We start from the raw sequence: 15,968 nt of genomic DNA, 5'->3' as shown, positions 1-15,968 counted from the left end.
GAAGAGGATCCAACCCTCTACACCTGTCTAATCAAGATCGTTATCTGATTTAGAGGACTGAAATCCACCTGACTGATCAGGACTGGGAACCTCTAACATCACCAAAACCTCTCTCAGAAGTAAACGCAGGCGTGCCATTCTAAATCTAAATGCCAAATCCTCCTCAGTCGGAGAAGTCAAATCAGGAAACTCCGACCCCGGAGGTTCTACCTCTGAAGCCTCAGAGGAAACCGTATACCCAGATGACTGATCGGGCACAATCGTCATTTTACAAGACGACCCATGGGTAGGAGAGCACGGATTTTCCCTTCAATTGCACGTAGCAGGAAGAGGCAAACTCGCTAAAGCCATAGAGATGGCCATGCGAAAACGCACAGTAACCTCTGGTGGAAAAAAGTCTCCCTCAGACGAAGGAGTAAATGTATTTAGGGGAACTGCAAGTGTAGGAGAAGATTCTAGGGAACGCACCTCACGGGGCAAGGAATCCTCAGAGGTAGACGTCTCAGTGGTCTCTAACGTCTCAACATTGTTTGAAGAGAACATCCTATTGCGGCATACGGAACATAATTTAGCGGGCTGGTCTACCAAGGCCACCTCACAACATACGCAGGTATCAAAATCTGTATCAGAGGAATCCTCTCTAGAATAACAGTTTTATTTAAATTTTTAAGTAAAAAAAACAACTGATACCTTAAACCCCAAAAAGGCTGGGGCACTCACCACCACCTATAGCCCAGATAGGTAAATTAACTCTTCTCCGCAGCCCCTCGGTCAGGAATCGGAAATGAAAAAACATAAATTATGCTTACCTGATAATTTAATTTCCATCTGTGGGAGGAGAGTCCACTGCTTCATTCATTACTTGTGGGAATTAAGAACCTGGCCACTAGGAGGAGGCAAAGACACCCCAGCCAAAGGCTTAAATACCTCCCCCACTCGCCTCATCCCCCAATCATTCTGCCAAGGGAACAAGGAAGAGTAGGAAAATATCAGGGTATAAATGGTGCCAGAAGAATAATATTAAGTTTAGGTCCGCCCCCCGGAGAAACAGGCGGGAGCAGTGGACTCTCCTCCCACAGATGGAAATGAAATTATCAGGTAAGCATAATTTATGTTTTCCATCTTAATGGAAGGAGAGTCCACTGCTTCATTCCTTACTTGTGGGAAAAAATACCCAAGCTCTAGAGGTAAAACGGTAAAGGTTAAAGGAGGCGGACCCTATATACTGAGGGCACCACAGCCTGCAGAACCTTTCTCCCAAAAACTGCTTCCGCGGAAGCCAAAACATCAAATTTGTAAAATGTTGCAAAAGTATGTAAAGAGGACCAAGTAGCCGCCTTACAAATCTGCTCCATAGAAGCCTCGTTGTTAAAGGCCCAAGAAGAGGCAGAATGTTGAATGAGTCGTAATCCTCAGAGGAAGCTTATGTCCCGCTGTCTCAATGTGAAACGGAGGACACTCCTCAGCCAAAAAGATAAGGAAGTTGAAGAGGCCTCTGACCCCCCCCCCCCGCTTCCCAGAAAGAGAACAAACAGAGAAAGAAGTTTGTCTAAATTCCTACGTGGTCTAAAGATAAGACTTCAAGGCACAAACCACATCCAGAATTACATTGAAAGGAACCACAAACTCTTGATTTATGTTGCGAATTGACACAACCTTAGGAAGAAAATCTAACTTGGTTCGTAGAACAGCCTTACCAGCATGCAAAGCCAGATAAGGAGGGACACATTGCAAGGCAGTAATCACAGAAGCAATAGCCCGTAGAAAAGGAACCTTCCAAAAAAATAATTTAATATGTACTTCATGCATAGGCTCCAACGGAGCCCATGCAAAACCTAAAGAACAAGATTTAAACTCCAAGGAGGAGCAAAAGATCTAAACACAGGTCTGATCCTAGCAAAGCCTTAACAAGTGACTGCCCATCAGGAAGCTAAGCGAACCTCTTGTGCAGAAACACAGACAGGGCCAAAATCTGTCCCCACAGGGGACTTGCAGAAAGCCCTTCTCCAGTTCATCCTGGAGAACAGAATAGGTAGGTCCTCCACACCTTATGATAGATGTGACGAGCAACCAGCTATGAGCTTGAATGAGAGTAAAAGTAACCCTCTCAGAAACCCTCTCTTGGCTAGGACTAAGCGTTCAATCTCAACGCAGTCAGCCTCAGAGATCTAGACATAGATAAACAGAGACCTAGGTCAGTAGATCCCTGCGACAAGGCAACTTCCACGGAGGAGTTAACGATATCCCCACTAGTCTGCAAACCATATCCTTTGCGGCTAAAACGGAGCGATCAGTATCACTGACGCCTGCTTGATTCGAGCCACTACACTAGGAAGTAGTGGTACCGGCCGTAAAATATAAATTAGATTAAAACTCCAAGGCCTCGCTAATGTTTCTGTTAGCTCCGCCTAAGGATCCCTGTACCTCGACCCATATCTGGGTAACTTGGTAATGAGACGTCATAAGATTTCCGCAAACACTCGGGATGGAGAGACCAATCACCCGGATTAAAGTATTGTCTGCTGAGGAAATCCGCTTCCCAGTTGTCCACACCCGGAATGTGGATCGCTGACAGCAAACAAATGTGGGTCTATGCCCTCTCCAAAATCCAAGATACTTCCCTCATAGCTAGGGAGCTTCTCGTTCCCCCTTGATGGTTGATATAAGCCACCGAGGATATATTCTCCGATTGGAATCTGATAAACTGAGACGAACCCAGCAGAGGACAAGCCATTAGAGCATTTTATATTGCCCGAAGATCCTAAATGCTATCGGGAAGGAGCTTTTCCTCCTGAGTCCATAGGCCCTAAGCCTTCCTGGCACCCCAAACAGTTCCCCATCCTGACAGACTCTCAACCATAGTCACAATCACCCAGGATGGTCTTGAGACTGACATCCCTTGGGACAAGTGATCCGGATAAAAACACCAGAGTGTGATTCTCTTGATCTGTTGCCCAGAGAAATCTGTTGAGACAGATCCGATGTACGCCGTTCCACTGCTTCAGCATGTGCAGTTGCAACAGTCTGAGGTGAAACCAGGCAAAGGAAATAATGTTTATGCTGGACACCATGAGACCAATCACCTCCATACAATGAGCCACAGATGGCCTTAAGGAGGTCTGGAGGGTAAGACATGTTGAAGCTAGCCTGCAACATCTCTGGTCTTTAGAAAAATTCTCATGTCTATGGAGACTAATATAGTACCCAGGAATTCCACCCTGGTACTCGATGCAAGAGAGCTCTCTCTAGATTTATCTTCCATCCATGGGATCGAAGACGACTGAGGAGAGATTCTGAATGGTCCATTCTCCGAAAAACTTCTTGGAGAGTGCTGCGTTGACAGGGAATCAAACCCGGGTAAACTACTTGGAAGGCAGTTATGCTCACCACTATACCAGCTAGACCAAACAGAAGATTAATAAACTGGAAGTGCTGGTCCAGGAACGCAAAACCTAGGAACTGGAATTGGCCTTTGAGAATTGGTACGTGAAGGGAGCATCCTTCAGATCTATCGTGGTCATGAACTGCCCTTCTTGAACGAGGGCAAGAATGGACCTATTGTCTCCCTCTTGAACAAGGGGACATTAAAAACCTTGTTTAAGCACTTCAGGTCTAAATCGGACAGAAGGTTCCTTTCTTTGGAACCTTGAAAATGTTTGAATAGTATCCCAAACCTCTCACTGCGATAGGCACCAGGACAATAAATAAGAAGACAGATCCCGTACGCACACCAGAAGGGCTTCCCTCCTTTCTGGTCAGGAAGACAGGAGAGAGAAGGAACTGCTCTTGGGTGGTTGAGACTTGAAACCTATCTTGTGACCCTGAGCTATGATCTCCAGGACCCATGGATCCTGCACGTCCCTGAACCAAGCGACTGAAAAGAGAGACAGTTTGCCCCCTACACAATCCAGAAGAGGACCGGGGACACGCCGTTCATGCCGACTTAGACTTGGCGGGCTTCTTGCTCTGCTTGAATTTATTCCAGGACTGGGCCAGCTTCCAAGAGATCTTGGTTTGCTCAGGTTTAGCGGAGGACTGCTGACATGGGCTTTATCAAAACGAAAATTGTCCCTTAGACTCGTTCATAGTCTCTTGCGGTAGATGGGCAACATTGCCCCCTGTGACTGTGGAGATAATGGAGTCCAGGCCTGGAGCAAACAAAATCATTCCCTGAAAGGGGAGGGAAAGAAGTTTAGACTTAGAAGTCATATCCGCAGACCATGACGTCAGCCAGAGCCCAACGGGCCTGAACAGAAAAGGCTGAATTTTTAGCATTTAGGCGAATAATCTGCCTAATAGCATCACAGATAAAAGAATTAGCAACCCTCAAGGCCGTAAATCTTTCCTAAGTAACGTTGAGGGGACCTCTCCACCCCGATCATCTTATAAGGAGTCACACCAGAAGGTAGTTACTCCAGCAACCGCGGCAACGGACGCCTATGGTTGAAACAAATATCCTGTATGTTGAAAACAACTTTCTTAACAGAGTTTTCATCCTTTATTCATGGGCTCTTAAAATGAAGAGCTATTCTGAAATGGGATAGTAATACGTTTAGCATGGGTGAAGATAGCACCATCCATTTTAAGGACGGAACCTCACAACTCCATTGAGAGTCCAGGACCGGGAACGATTTGTTAAAGGGAGAAGAGAGGAACAATCCAGTCCCATTCATTCTTAATAATGTTCACCATCTAACAGGAGCAGGGAAGCATAAGGTACCACCCTGTCCTTAAACTCTATCCAATTTAGGAATTAACGGTTCCTCAGGCAATTTGGCCTCTGGAATCACTGAATTCGCCAAAAAACTTCCTTTAGAAGAAAGCGCAATTCCTAAAACTAAAGTCTGGTTCCACCGCAGCCGGAGGTTTAGAGACAGCAGACTCCGACCAAGAATGTTCATACTCTGAAGTCTCAGAAAGAACTTTATCTTCTGATAACCCTATCAGTTAAATCCAATAAATTATCTGATGTACTCTGGGAAGGAGTACAATATGTAACCTTTCGCTTGCGCTTAGCAGGGCGAGGTAAAGCATTAAATGACGCAGACACTGCCGTCTGAGCTGCGCAGTAACGTCTGGTGAAAACATGTCCCCCTCCAGATGGAGGATCAGGAATGCTACTGCATGTGTAGAGAGATAAGCATGTAGGGTACGCACCTCACTGGACGACAACTCCTCAGAGGTGGACAGCTCAGTGGTATCAAACATGTTTGATATCACATCATCAAGACATATGGAACATAATTGAGGGGGCGGTACTAAGGCCTCCTCACCTTATAAACAGGAATTACTCTTTAGGAATAGAGGGCGAGCCCTCCAAGTAACAGAATTCTCCATCGCTAGTGCAATAACTGGAGAACTATAGAAATAAAACATTTTATTAAAAAAAAAAAAACTGCACCTTTATATCCCAATAGCTGTGGCACTCACCACCTCCCATGACCCAGACAGTACAGAGAGTTAGGACTCCTCTCTGATAGACACCCGGTCAGGAAAAAGGGAATGAATCACATGGTGCACAATGCAGGACCGTCCCTGCTATGAGAAAAGCGCGCCAAGCTTGTAAGCTGCATGGCTCTCAAAGTGAAAGTGAAACCTGTATATTCCGTAACAGCCTATGAGCCCATAAAATCTCACCTGTTCAATAAACCCTTTCAGGAGATATTAACCCTTGATTCTATACAGATAAAAGGAATCACACTGTGACCCCGTCTTCTAGCATTATCATACATGTATAAAAAAAATGGAACAATCTTACCAGAATCTATGCCATGAAACAGGAACACAGCCTTTCAAGTGTGACAGGTTAGTAGCATCGCTCCTGACATGGACTTGAGAGCAGAAAGCAGGCAGCGAAACTTGTCAACGCTGATTGCTTATGGAGCTGTTAATCTGAGTCGGGATCTCCCTGCATCTCCGGACTCTAACTTTCAAGCATGCGCTCTCACTGAGAGACTGAAAGTACTACTTAAAACTCCAGTCCCATTGCGAAGAGTACTACCCTCCATAAGAGACTACTCCGAATCTTCCGACACTTCTCTGCCAACTGTGAAGAAAGGCAAAGAATGACTGGGGGATGAGGGGAGTGGGGGAAGTATTTAAGCCTTTGGCTGGGGTGTCTTTGCCTCCTCCTGGTGGCCAGGTTCTTTATTCCCACAAGTAATAAATGAAGCAGTGGACTCTCCTCCCATTAAGATGGAAACAAGCCGTGACTACTACCAGTCACATGGTGCCTCATGCAGGAACACCCCTGCTAAGGAAAAGTGCGCCAGCTTAATAAAACTGTGCAAATCTATACCATGTATGTTCCGTATCAGCCTATGAGCCCAAAATGTCTCCTACACATACGCAGTCAAAATCACATAACAAACATGATTAACAAGACCCCATTGTTCAATAATCCCCCTAAGGAGATATTAACACTTGATTGCATAAAGATAAAGTTGTCCCATTGAGACCCTGCCTTCTATCATTAACAGGAGTGTAAAAAATGAAACAATCTTACCGGAATCCATTCCGTGGAACAGCAACACGGCTCTTCAAGTTTGACAGATAGTAGCAGCGCCTCTGACATGGACTTGAGTGAAGAAAGCAGCGAAACTTGTTAACGCCGATTGCTTATAGGAGCTGTTAATTTGAGTCTGGATGGTTTCGCAGAAAGACGATCCCTGCATCTCCAGACTAACTTGCTCTCACTGAGAGGCTGACAAGACTACTTAAAACTCCAGTTCCATCTCTAAGGGCAGATACCCTTCCTAAGGAATTACTCCGAAAAACTTCCGACACTTCTCTGCCAAGCTCCTGTGACGAAAGGCAAAGAATGACTCGGGGAGGAGGGAAGTGGGGGAGGTATTTAAGCCTTTGACTGGAGTGTCTTTGCCTCCTCCCGGTGGCCAGGTTCTGTATTCCCATAAGTAATGAATGCAGCTGTGGACTCTCCCTGTATTTAGAAGGAATATATATATATATATATATATATATATATATATATATATATAGCACTCTGGATTTAAGCACAGCAAAGGTTTATTGTTTATTCAAAGACTTTTCAGGTTTACACCCCTTATATATAGTTGAAATCTTGTCTTATAAGTTTTATATCATTGTTTTATTTAAATGAATTGTACCCATGGACAGCACTGCGGAATATGTTGGCGCTTCATAAACAAAAGTAAAATAATAATAATACGACTTTTACATAAACTGTTTAAGTGTAATTAACTTTTTACCAATTTGTTATGTACAAACATGGAAGTATGGAACTTTTCATATTTACCATGTACACTACCTGAACAAGCAGCTAATTAACTTAAGGTTGGAAGACAGATTCTTTTGAAAGACTGAGAGGTAAATTTATTAAGCTGCATTTGAGAGTTTGAGGTGCAACCTCGAGCCTGCAGTCACATATTTAAGAAGCAGTTCCTGCTTCTTATTGCCCCCGCCATCTCTGAGGTGAATGAAAGACCCACTTATACTTTATCTCAAAGACGTGGAAAAACTTCTTAGGTCATACAGGCCAATATCATACTAAAAGCCTAGGTAACAAGGTTGAAAATAATTCTGATTGTGTTATTTTACTGCAAAGAGATGAATATTTATATACCCTTAAGATCCACAGGAGTTTTCAAGAATCTTATTGTTATGGCTACATAAATATTTACTGATGAAACAGCAAATATATATATATATATATATATATATATATATATGAAATAGTAAAGGATAGAGAAGCGCACAAGAAGGGCACTCCTAGTGAAGCCTGTTTACATCAGTAGGTGAATAAATAAAATAGCAGTAGAACCACTCACGTGATTTAACCTCACTCGATATGAGGTATAGATAAGACACAGGTTATAGTTGATCTCTCTTTCTGCTCACCACCTTCCACTTCCCATTAGGTCTTTTTGGCTGTGGTAGTCTTGTCTGTGTTTCCCAGTTGTTGCTGTGGATCATTATTCCTTTTCCAAAATGGGGACCGTAGGGGTATATAGGGGCAGGAAGGGACTAAATACGTAAAATGTGTTTGAAAAATATCACATTTATTAATACATATATGTATACCTGAACCATTAAAAGTACATATGATAAACCAATACAGTCAAAATGTTTGACTATAATACATAAATATGCAGCACGAACGAGTAGGGCAGTAGTATGCAATTATAACTCACAATGACCCTTCGTTATTTAGCTGCTACGTGTATCACAAATGGTAATAAAAGAGTCCAAGCCCACTCTACAACGGACACCAAACAGGCACGATCACACAGTTTGTGTGTGATATAGCGTGCTGTAAGGAGCCGGTGATCAGGAAGTATCGGGCAATACGTGTGGCGGGGGGCGGAGCCTTACGCGTTTAGCAACACGATTGGTTGCTTCGTCAGAGGTACATTTTGACTGTATTGGTTTATCATATGTACTTTTAATGGTTCAGGTATACATATATGTATTAAGAAATGTGATATTTTTTAAACACATTTTACGTATTTAGTCCCTTCCTGCCCCTTTGAAAAAGTATGAAGCGAAGACCAAGTCGCCGCCTTGCAAATCTGTTCAACAGAAGCCTCATTTTTAAAGGCCCAAGTGGAAAGCCACAGCTCTAGTGGAATGAGCTGTAATCCTTTCAGGAGGCTGCTGTCCAGCAGTCTCATAGGCTAAGCGGATTATGCTTCTTAGCCAAAAAGAAAGAGAGGTTGCCGAAGCCTTTTGACCTCTCCTCTGTCCAGAGTAGACAACAAACAAAGCAGATGTTTGACGAAAATCTTTAGTAGCTTGTAAGTAAAACTTTAAAGCACGGATCACGTACAGATTGTGTAATAGACGTTCCTTCTTCGAAGAAGGATTAGGACACAAGGATGGAACAACAATCTCTTGATTGATATTCTTGTTAGATACCACCTTAGGTAAGAACCCAGGTTTGGTACGCAGGACTACCTTATCCGTATGAAAAATCAGATAAGGAGAATCACATTATAAGGCAGATGGCTCAGAGACTCTACGAGCCGAGGAAATAGCTACCAAAAACAGAACTTTCCAAGATAAAAGTTTGATATCTATGGAATGAAGAGGTTCAAACGTAACTCCTTGAAGAACCTTAAGAACCAAATTTAAGCTCCATGGTGGAGCAACAGGTTTAAACACAGGCTTGATTCTAACTAAAGCCTGACAAAATGCCTGAACGTCTGGAACATCTGCCAGACGCTTGTGCAAAAGAATAGACAGAGCAGAAATCTGTCCCTTTAAGGAACTAGCTGACAATCCTTTTTCCAAACCTTCTTGGAGAAAAGATAATATCCTGGGAATCCTGACCTTACTCCATGAGTAACCCTTGGATTCACACCAATAAAGATATTTACGCCATATCCTATGTTAAATTTTCCTGGTGACAGGCTTTCGTGCCTGTATTAAGGTATCAATAACTGACTCAGAGAAGCCACGCTTTGATAAAATCAAGCGTTCAATCTCCAGGCAGTAAGCCTCAGAGAAATTAGATTTGGATGGTTGAAAGGACCCTGAAGTAGAAGGTCCTGTCTCAGAGGCAGAGACCATGGTGGAAAGGATGACATGTCCACTAGATCTGCATACCAGGTCCTGCGTGGCCACGCAGGTGCTATCAGAATCACGATGCTCTCTCCTGCTTGATCTTGGCAATCAGTCGAGGGAGCAGAGGAAACGGTGGAAACACATAAGCCAGGTTGAAAGACCAGGGCGCTGCTAGAGCATCTATCAGTGTCGCCTTGGGATCCCTGGACCTGGATCCGTAACACGGAAGCTTGGCGTTCTGGCGAGATGCCATGAGATCCAGTTCTGGTTTGCCCCAACGATGAATCAGTTGTGCAAAAACCTCCGGATGGAGTTCCCACTCTCCCGGATGAAAAGTCTGACGACTTAGAAAATCCGCCTCCCAGTGCTCTACACCTGGGATATGGATAGCTGATAGGTGGCAAGAGTGAATCTCTGCCCAGCGAATTATTTTTGAAACTTCTAACATCGCTAGGGAACTTCTTGTTCCCCCTTGATGGTTGATGTAAGCTACAGTCGTGATGTTGTCCGACTGAAATCTGATGTACCTCAGAGTTGCTAACTGAGGCCAAGCCTGAAGAGCATTGAATATCGCTCTTAGTTCCAGAATATTTATTGGAAGGAGAGACTCCTCCTGAGTCCACGATCCCTGAGCCTTCAGGGAATTCCAGACTGCACCCCAACCTAGAAGGCTGGCATCTGTTGTTACAATTGTCCAATCTGGCCTGCGAAAGGTCATACCTTTGGACAGATGGACCCGAGATAGCTACCAGAGAAGAGAATCTCTGGTCTCTTGGTCCAGATTCAGTTGAGGGGACAAATCTGTGTAATCCCCGTTCCACTAACTGAGCATGCATAGTTGCAGCGGTCTGAGATGTAAGCGTGCAAACGGAACTATGTCCATTGCTGCTACCATTAAGCCGATTACTTCCATACACTGAGCCACCGAAGGGCGCGGAATGGAATGAAGAACCCGGCAGGAATTTAGAAGCTTTGATAACCTGGACTCCGTCAGGTGAATTTTCATTTCTACAGAATCTATCAGAGTCCCTAGAAAGGAAACTCTTGTGAGTGGGGATAGAGAACTCTTTTCCTCGTTCACTTTCCACCCATGCGACCTCAGAAATGCCAGTACTACGTCCGTATGAGACTTGGCAATTTGGAAGTTTGACGCCTGTATCAGGATGTCGTCTAAATAAGGGGCTACTGCTATGCCCCGCGGCCTTAGGACCGCCAGAAGCGACCCTAGAACCTTTGTAAAGATTCTTGGGGCTGTAGCTAATCCAAAAGGGAAGAGCTACAAACTGGTAATGCCTGTCTAGAAAGGCAAACCTGAGAAACCGATGATGATCTTTGTGTATCGGAATGTGAAGATAAGCATCCTTTAGATCCACTGTAGTCATATATTGACCCTCCTGGATCATTGGTAGGATGGTACGAATAGTTTCCATCTTGAATGATGGAACTTTGAGGAATTTGTTTAAGATCTTTAGATCCAAAATTGGTCTGAAGGTTCCCTCTTTTTTGGGAACCACAGACAGATTTGAGTAAAAACCCTGTCCCTGTTCCTCCTTTGGAACTGGATGGATCACTCCCATAACTAGGAGGTCTCGTACACAGTGTAAGAATGCCTCTCTCTTTATCTGGTTTCCAGATAATTGTGAGAGGTGAAATCTCCCTTTTGGGGGGGAAACTTTGAAGTCCAGGAGATATCCCTGGGATATAATTTCCAACGCCCAGGGATCCTGAACATCTCTTGCCCACGCCTGGGCGAAGAGTGAAAGTCTGCCCCCTACTAGATCCGTTACCGGATAGGGGGCCGTTCCTTCATGCTGTCTTAGAGGCAGCAGCAGGCTTTTTGGCCTGCTTACTTTTTTTCCAGGTCTGGATTGGTCTCCAGACCGTCTTGGATTGAGCAAAAGTTCCCTCTTGTTTAGCATTAGAGGAAGTTGATGCCGCACCTGCCTTGAAGTTTCGAAAGGCACGAAAATTAGACTGTTTGGCCCTAGATTTGGACCTGTCCTGAGGAAGGGCATGACCTTTTCCTCCAGTGATATCAGCAATAATCTCCATCAAACCAGGCCCGAATAGGGTCTGCCCCTTGAAGGGAATGTTAGGTAGCTTAGATTTTGAAGTCACGTCAGCTGACCATGATCTAAGCCATAGCGCTCTGCGCGCCTGTATAGCAAAACCAGAATTCTTAGCCGTTAGTTTAGTCAAATGAACAATGGCATCAGAATAAAAGAATTGGCTAGCTTAAGTGCTCTAAGTTTGCCAAGTATGTCATCCAATGGAGTCGCTACCTGTAAAGCCTCTTCCAGAGACTCAAACCAGTACGCCGCAGCAGCAGTGACAGGGGCAATGCATGCAAGGGGCTGTAGGATAAAACCTTGTTGAATAAATATTTTCTTAAGGTAACCTCTAATTTTTTATCCATTGGATCTAAAAAAAAAAAAAAAAAAAAAAAAAAAAAAAAAAAAGCACAACTGTCCTCGACAGGGATAGTAGTACGCTTTACTAGAGTAGAAACTGCTCCCTCCAGCTTAGGGACTGTCTGCCATAAGTCCCGTGTGGTGGCATCTATTGGAAACATTTTTCTATAAATAGGAGGGGAAGAGAACGGCACACCTGGTCTATCCCATTCCTTATTAATAATTTCTGTAAACCTTTTAGGTATTTGGAAAAACATCAGTACACACCGGCACTGCAAAGTATTTATCCAGTCTACACAATTTCTCTGGCACTGCAATGGTATCACAGTCATTCAGAGCAGCTAAAACCTCCCTAAGCAACACGCGGAGGTGTTCAAGCTTAAATTTAAATGTAGAAATATTAGAATCAGGTGGGTCATTAACATCACCCACTGACTGAAGCTCTCTTTCCTCAGCTTCTGCATATTGTGAGGCAGTATCAGACATGGTTCTTAAAGCGTCAGTATGCTCTGCATTTTGTCTCACCCCAGAGCTATCTCGCTTACCTTTAAGTTCAGGTAGTCTGGCTAATACCGCTGACAGTGTATTATCCATGACTGCCGCCATGTCTTGTAAAGTAAACGCTATGGGCGCCCTAGATGTACTTGGCGCCATTTGAGCGTGAGTCCCTTAAGCGGGAGTCAAAGGGTCTAACACGTGGGGAAAGTTAGTTGGCATAACTTCCCCCTCAGAATTTGAAAAACAGTGAAAAAATGCAGTAAATCAAACGAAATTTTTACAGTGTGTATAATAGGCTAACAGAGCATTGCACCCACTTGCAAATGGATGATTAACCCCTTAGTTCAAAAAACGGATCAAAAAAACGAAATAGACGTTTTTTAACAGTCACAACCAACTGCCACAGCAAGCTGTGGCCCTACCTTCCCCAATAAACGACTTTGGAAAGCCTTTGGGCCCTTTAGAGATGTCCTATAGCATTCAGAGGGCCTTTGAGGGAAGCTGGATGTCACAGTTTGTAATTTTAACTGCACCAACTGTAACTTTTATACTACAACAGTGGAAAGCCTCAGGAAACTGTTTCTAGTTTAAATTTAAGCCAGCCATGTGGAAAAAACAAGGCCACAATAAAGTTTTATCACCAAAGCATATATACAAACGATTAAACATGCCAGCAAACGTTTTATATTGCAATATCATAAGGGTATTACCCCTGGGAGTAAGCATGATACCAGTCGTTATTAAATCACTGTATTCAGGCTTAACTTACATTAATCCGGTATCAGCAGCATTTTCTAGTGTTTTCCATCTCTAGAAAAAATTATAACTGCACATACCTGATAGCAGAATAAACTGCACGCCATTCTCTCGCTGAAGTTTTACCTCATCTGTGTAATCCCCTCAGACATATGTGAGAACAGCAATGGATCTTAGTTACAACCTGCTAAGATCATAGAAACCTCAGGCAGATTCTTCTTCTATTTACTGCCTGAGATAAAATAGTACAACTCCGGTACTATTTAAAAATAACAAACTTTTGATTGAAGAAAATAAACTAGCTATATTTAACCACTCTCTCCTACAACGTCCTAGCTTGTTGAGAGTTGCAAGAGAATGACTGGCTATGACAGTTAGGGGAGGAGCTATATTACAGCTCTGCTGTGGGTGTCCTCTTGCAACTTCCTGTTGGGAATGAGAATATCCCACAAGTAATGGATGATCCGTGGACTGGATACACCTTACAAGAGAAATATATATATTTGAAGAAATTGATAATCCCACCTGCACCATATACTAAACTGTGTATGTAATAATATTCTCCAATATAGCAGAGTGTACGTGTATCCAGGTATACTTCTTACTGTCCAGTCATATATTCCTGAGCCCAGATAATATCCGTCAATATATTAACTATTGTCAATGGGATGTACCAGGTATGCTACAAAAATATATAAAGAAAGAAGATCTGGTAGATAATTTAGAAGCATGGCAGAAATGTACCAACCTGAAACTGGTCTTGTTATGTCCATTGGTTCTGCTTCCTCTTTAACCTTTGTTTCAGGTATGGGCACTCCAGGCTGAGCACTATTCAGGAGTGGAGGTGGTGTAGACAAGGCAGGGACAGCAGTAGGGGGAATGTGTATGCTGCTGGACAGAGGAACGGGTTGAGAAGGAGGGCTGGGTACAGCAGCTGTAGGGTGGTGAGAAGATGGGAGGGATGCTGCTGCACTTGGCTGTTCACCCCCTGTACCAGGATCTCCTGTGACTCCAGGTATCACAGAAATATGAATCTCAGCTTTGGGTTTATTTCTACAAAAGAATGAAAGGTTAATTTAACACTTCATTTTAGAGCACTTGATGTAAAATACTGTCAAGTTATATAAATCAATACAATTTTTTTGCATAGGAAATTAGTACATCCAGGCACGTTTCCCGCTTGCTTTTCACCAGTAAAACTCCATGTACATTGTTGCCAATGCACAAAAGGATTCTGGGTAAGATATGCAAAATCTCAGATTTTTTGCTTCAAATGCTGTTTTAACACAGCGGTGATTGCAGCAATACAGAAACCACTGCTAGACAGCCTGTTTCGTTGTTTTTGGAACTCGTCAGTAGCAGATAGATTTCTGGTTGCTGCTTCGGTAAAGCTCATTGCAGGGTTAAATCAAAATTCATTATAATTATGGTGGAGATAAAAATCTGAGATTAAAATCCTGCATAGGAAATTAGCACATCCCGCAAGTTCCCCGATTGCTTTTCCCCAGTAAAACTCCATGTACATTGTTACCAATGCAAAAGAGGATTCTGGGTAAGATATGCAAATTAGATATTAGATATGCAAATTTCCTATGCAAAAAATTTGTATTGATTTACTTTTGACACATGGAGGATTTTAATCTCAGAGTTTGATAGCCAAAACGTACCCAGCAGGTCGAGGGGAGGCAGATGTGCTGCGCAAGGAGCTGTCTTGACGAGGACTAACTGCATCACCAGGATGAGAAGGGATCAGATTTTTCCGAACAGACAGTCTTAAAAAGAAAAGATAAAGTTACTAGACTGTCAAGTAAATACATCTTTCTAAGGCATTAACAGTGGTATTTAGACCACTTTCTACTAAACTTATTATTGAGCAAGAAGATTATGCTATTATGTTACAGTTTGCGAAAACGAATAAGGTCCATGGATGAGTGATGTTAAAGAGAGTGATATGGGAGGCACATATAAAACCTGCAATTGGCTATATAAGAAAAAGTAAACATTAATTTAACCAGAAAAAAACAAAAAACATAATTTATGCTCAACTGATAAATTTATTTATTTATGGATATGGTCCACTGCATCATCAATTACTAGTGGGAATATCACTCCTGGCCAGCAGGAAGAGGCAAAAGAGCACCACAGCAAAGCTGTTAAACGTCACTTTCCTTACCCATAACCCCCAGTCATTCACCCGAAGGGAAATGGAAAAAGAAGATAACACAAAAGTGTAGAGGTGCCTGAGGTGTTAATAAAAAAAACGGTCTTAAAATAAAGGGCAGAGCCGTGGACTCACCATATCCGGAAAGAAAGAAATTTACCAGGTATCCTAAGATATGGTGAGTCCACAGCATCATCAATTACTAGTGGGAACCAATACCTAAGCTAGAGGACACAGATGATTAGGGAGGGACAAGACAGGTGACCTAAACAGAAGGCACCACCGCTTGAAGAACCCTTTCTCCCAAAAGAAACCTCAGCCGAGGAAAAAGTATTAAATTTAAAAAACTTGGAAAAAGTATGCAGAAAAGACCAAGTTGCAGCCTTGTAAATCTGTACCACAGAAGCTTACATTTTTGAAAGGCCAAAAAGAGGGGACAGCTCTCATAGAAAGAACCGTAATTCCCTCATGAGGCTGCTGACCAGCAGTGTCATAGCAAAATTAAATATACTTCTCAACCCATGAGAAGGAAAAATAGAAGAAACTTTCTGACCCTAATGTATCCAAGGGAAACAAATAAAAAGGGCAGAAGACTGGCG

At 43.1% G+C, this 15,968-nt stretch overlaps 1 protein-coding gene across 6 annotated transcripts in view; it reads right to left on the bottom strand.

The window, feature by feature from the left end:
- Positions 1 to 15,968, bottom strand: part of SAP130 (Sin3A associated protein 130) — a 260,377-nt gene that overhangs the window by 57,755 nt on the left and 186,654 nt on the right. For all 6 annotated transcript variants that reach the window (XM_053709950.1, XM_053709947.1, XM_053709951.1 and 3 more), the window contains exons 16-17: positions 14,876 to 14,980; positions 13,957 to 14,261 (exon numbers count right to left, since the gene is read on the bottom strand). In XM_053709950.1, coding sequence (XP_053565925.1) covers positions 13,957 to 14,261; positions 14,876 to 14,980 — 410 coding nt within the window. The remainder of the gene's footprint in view (positions 1 to 13,956; positions 14,262 to 14,875; positions 14,981 to 15,968) is intronic.

The sequence above is a fragment of the Bombina bombina genome, chromosome 4 (assembly GCF_027579735.1).
Source record: "Bombina bombina isolate aBomBom1 chromosome 4, aBomBom1.pri, whole genome shotgun sequence".
Classification (NCBI taxonomy): domain Eukaryota; kingdom Metazoa; phylum Chordata; class Amphibia; order Anura; family Bombinatoridae; genus Bombina; species Bombina bombina.
The sequence above is the reverse complement of the archived record's forward strand: the minus strand, read 5'-3'. Positions and strand labels throughout refer to the sequence as shown.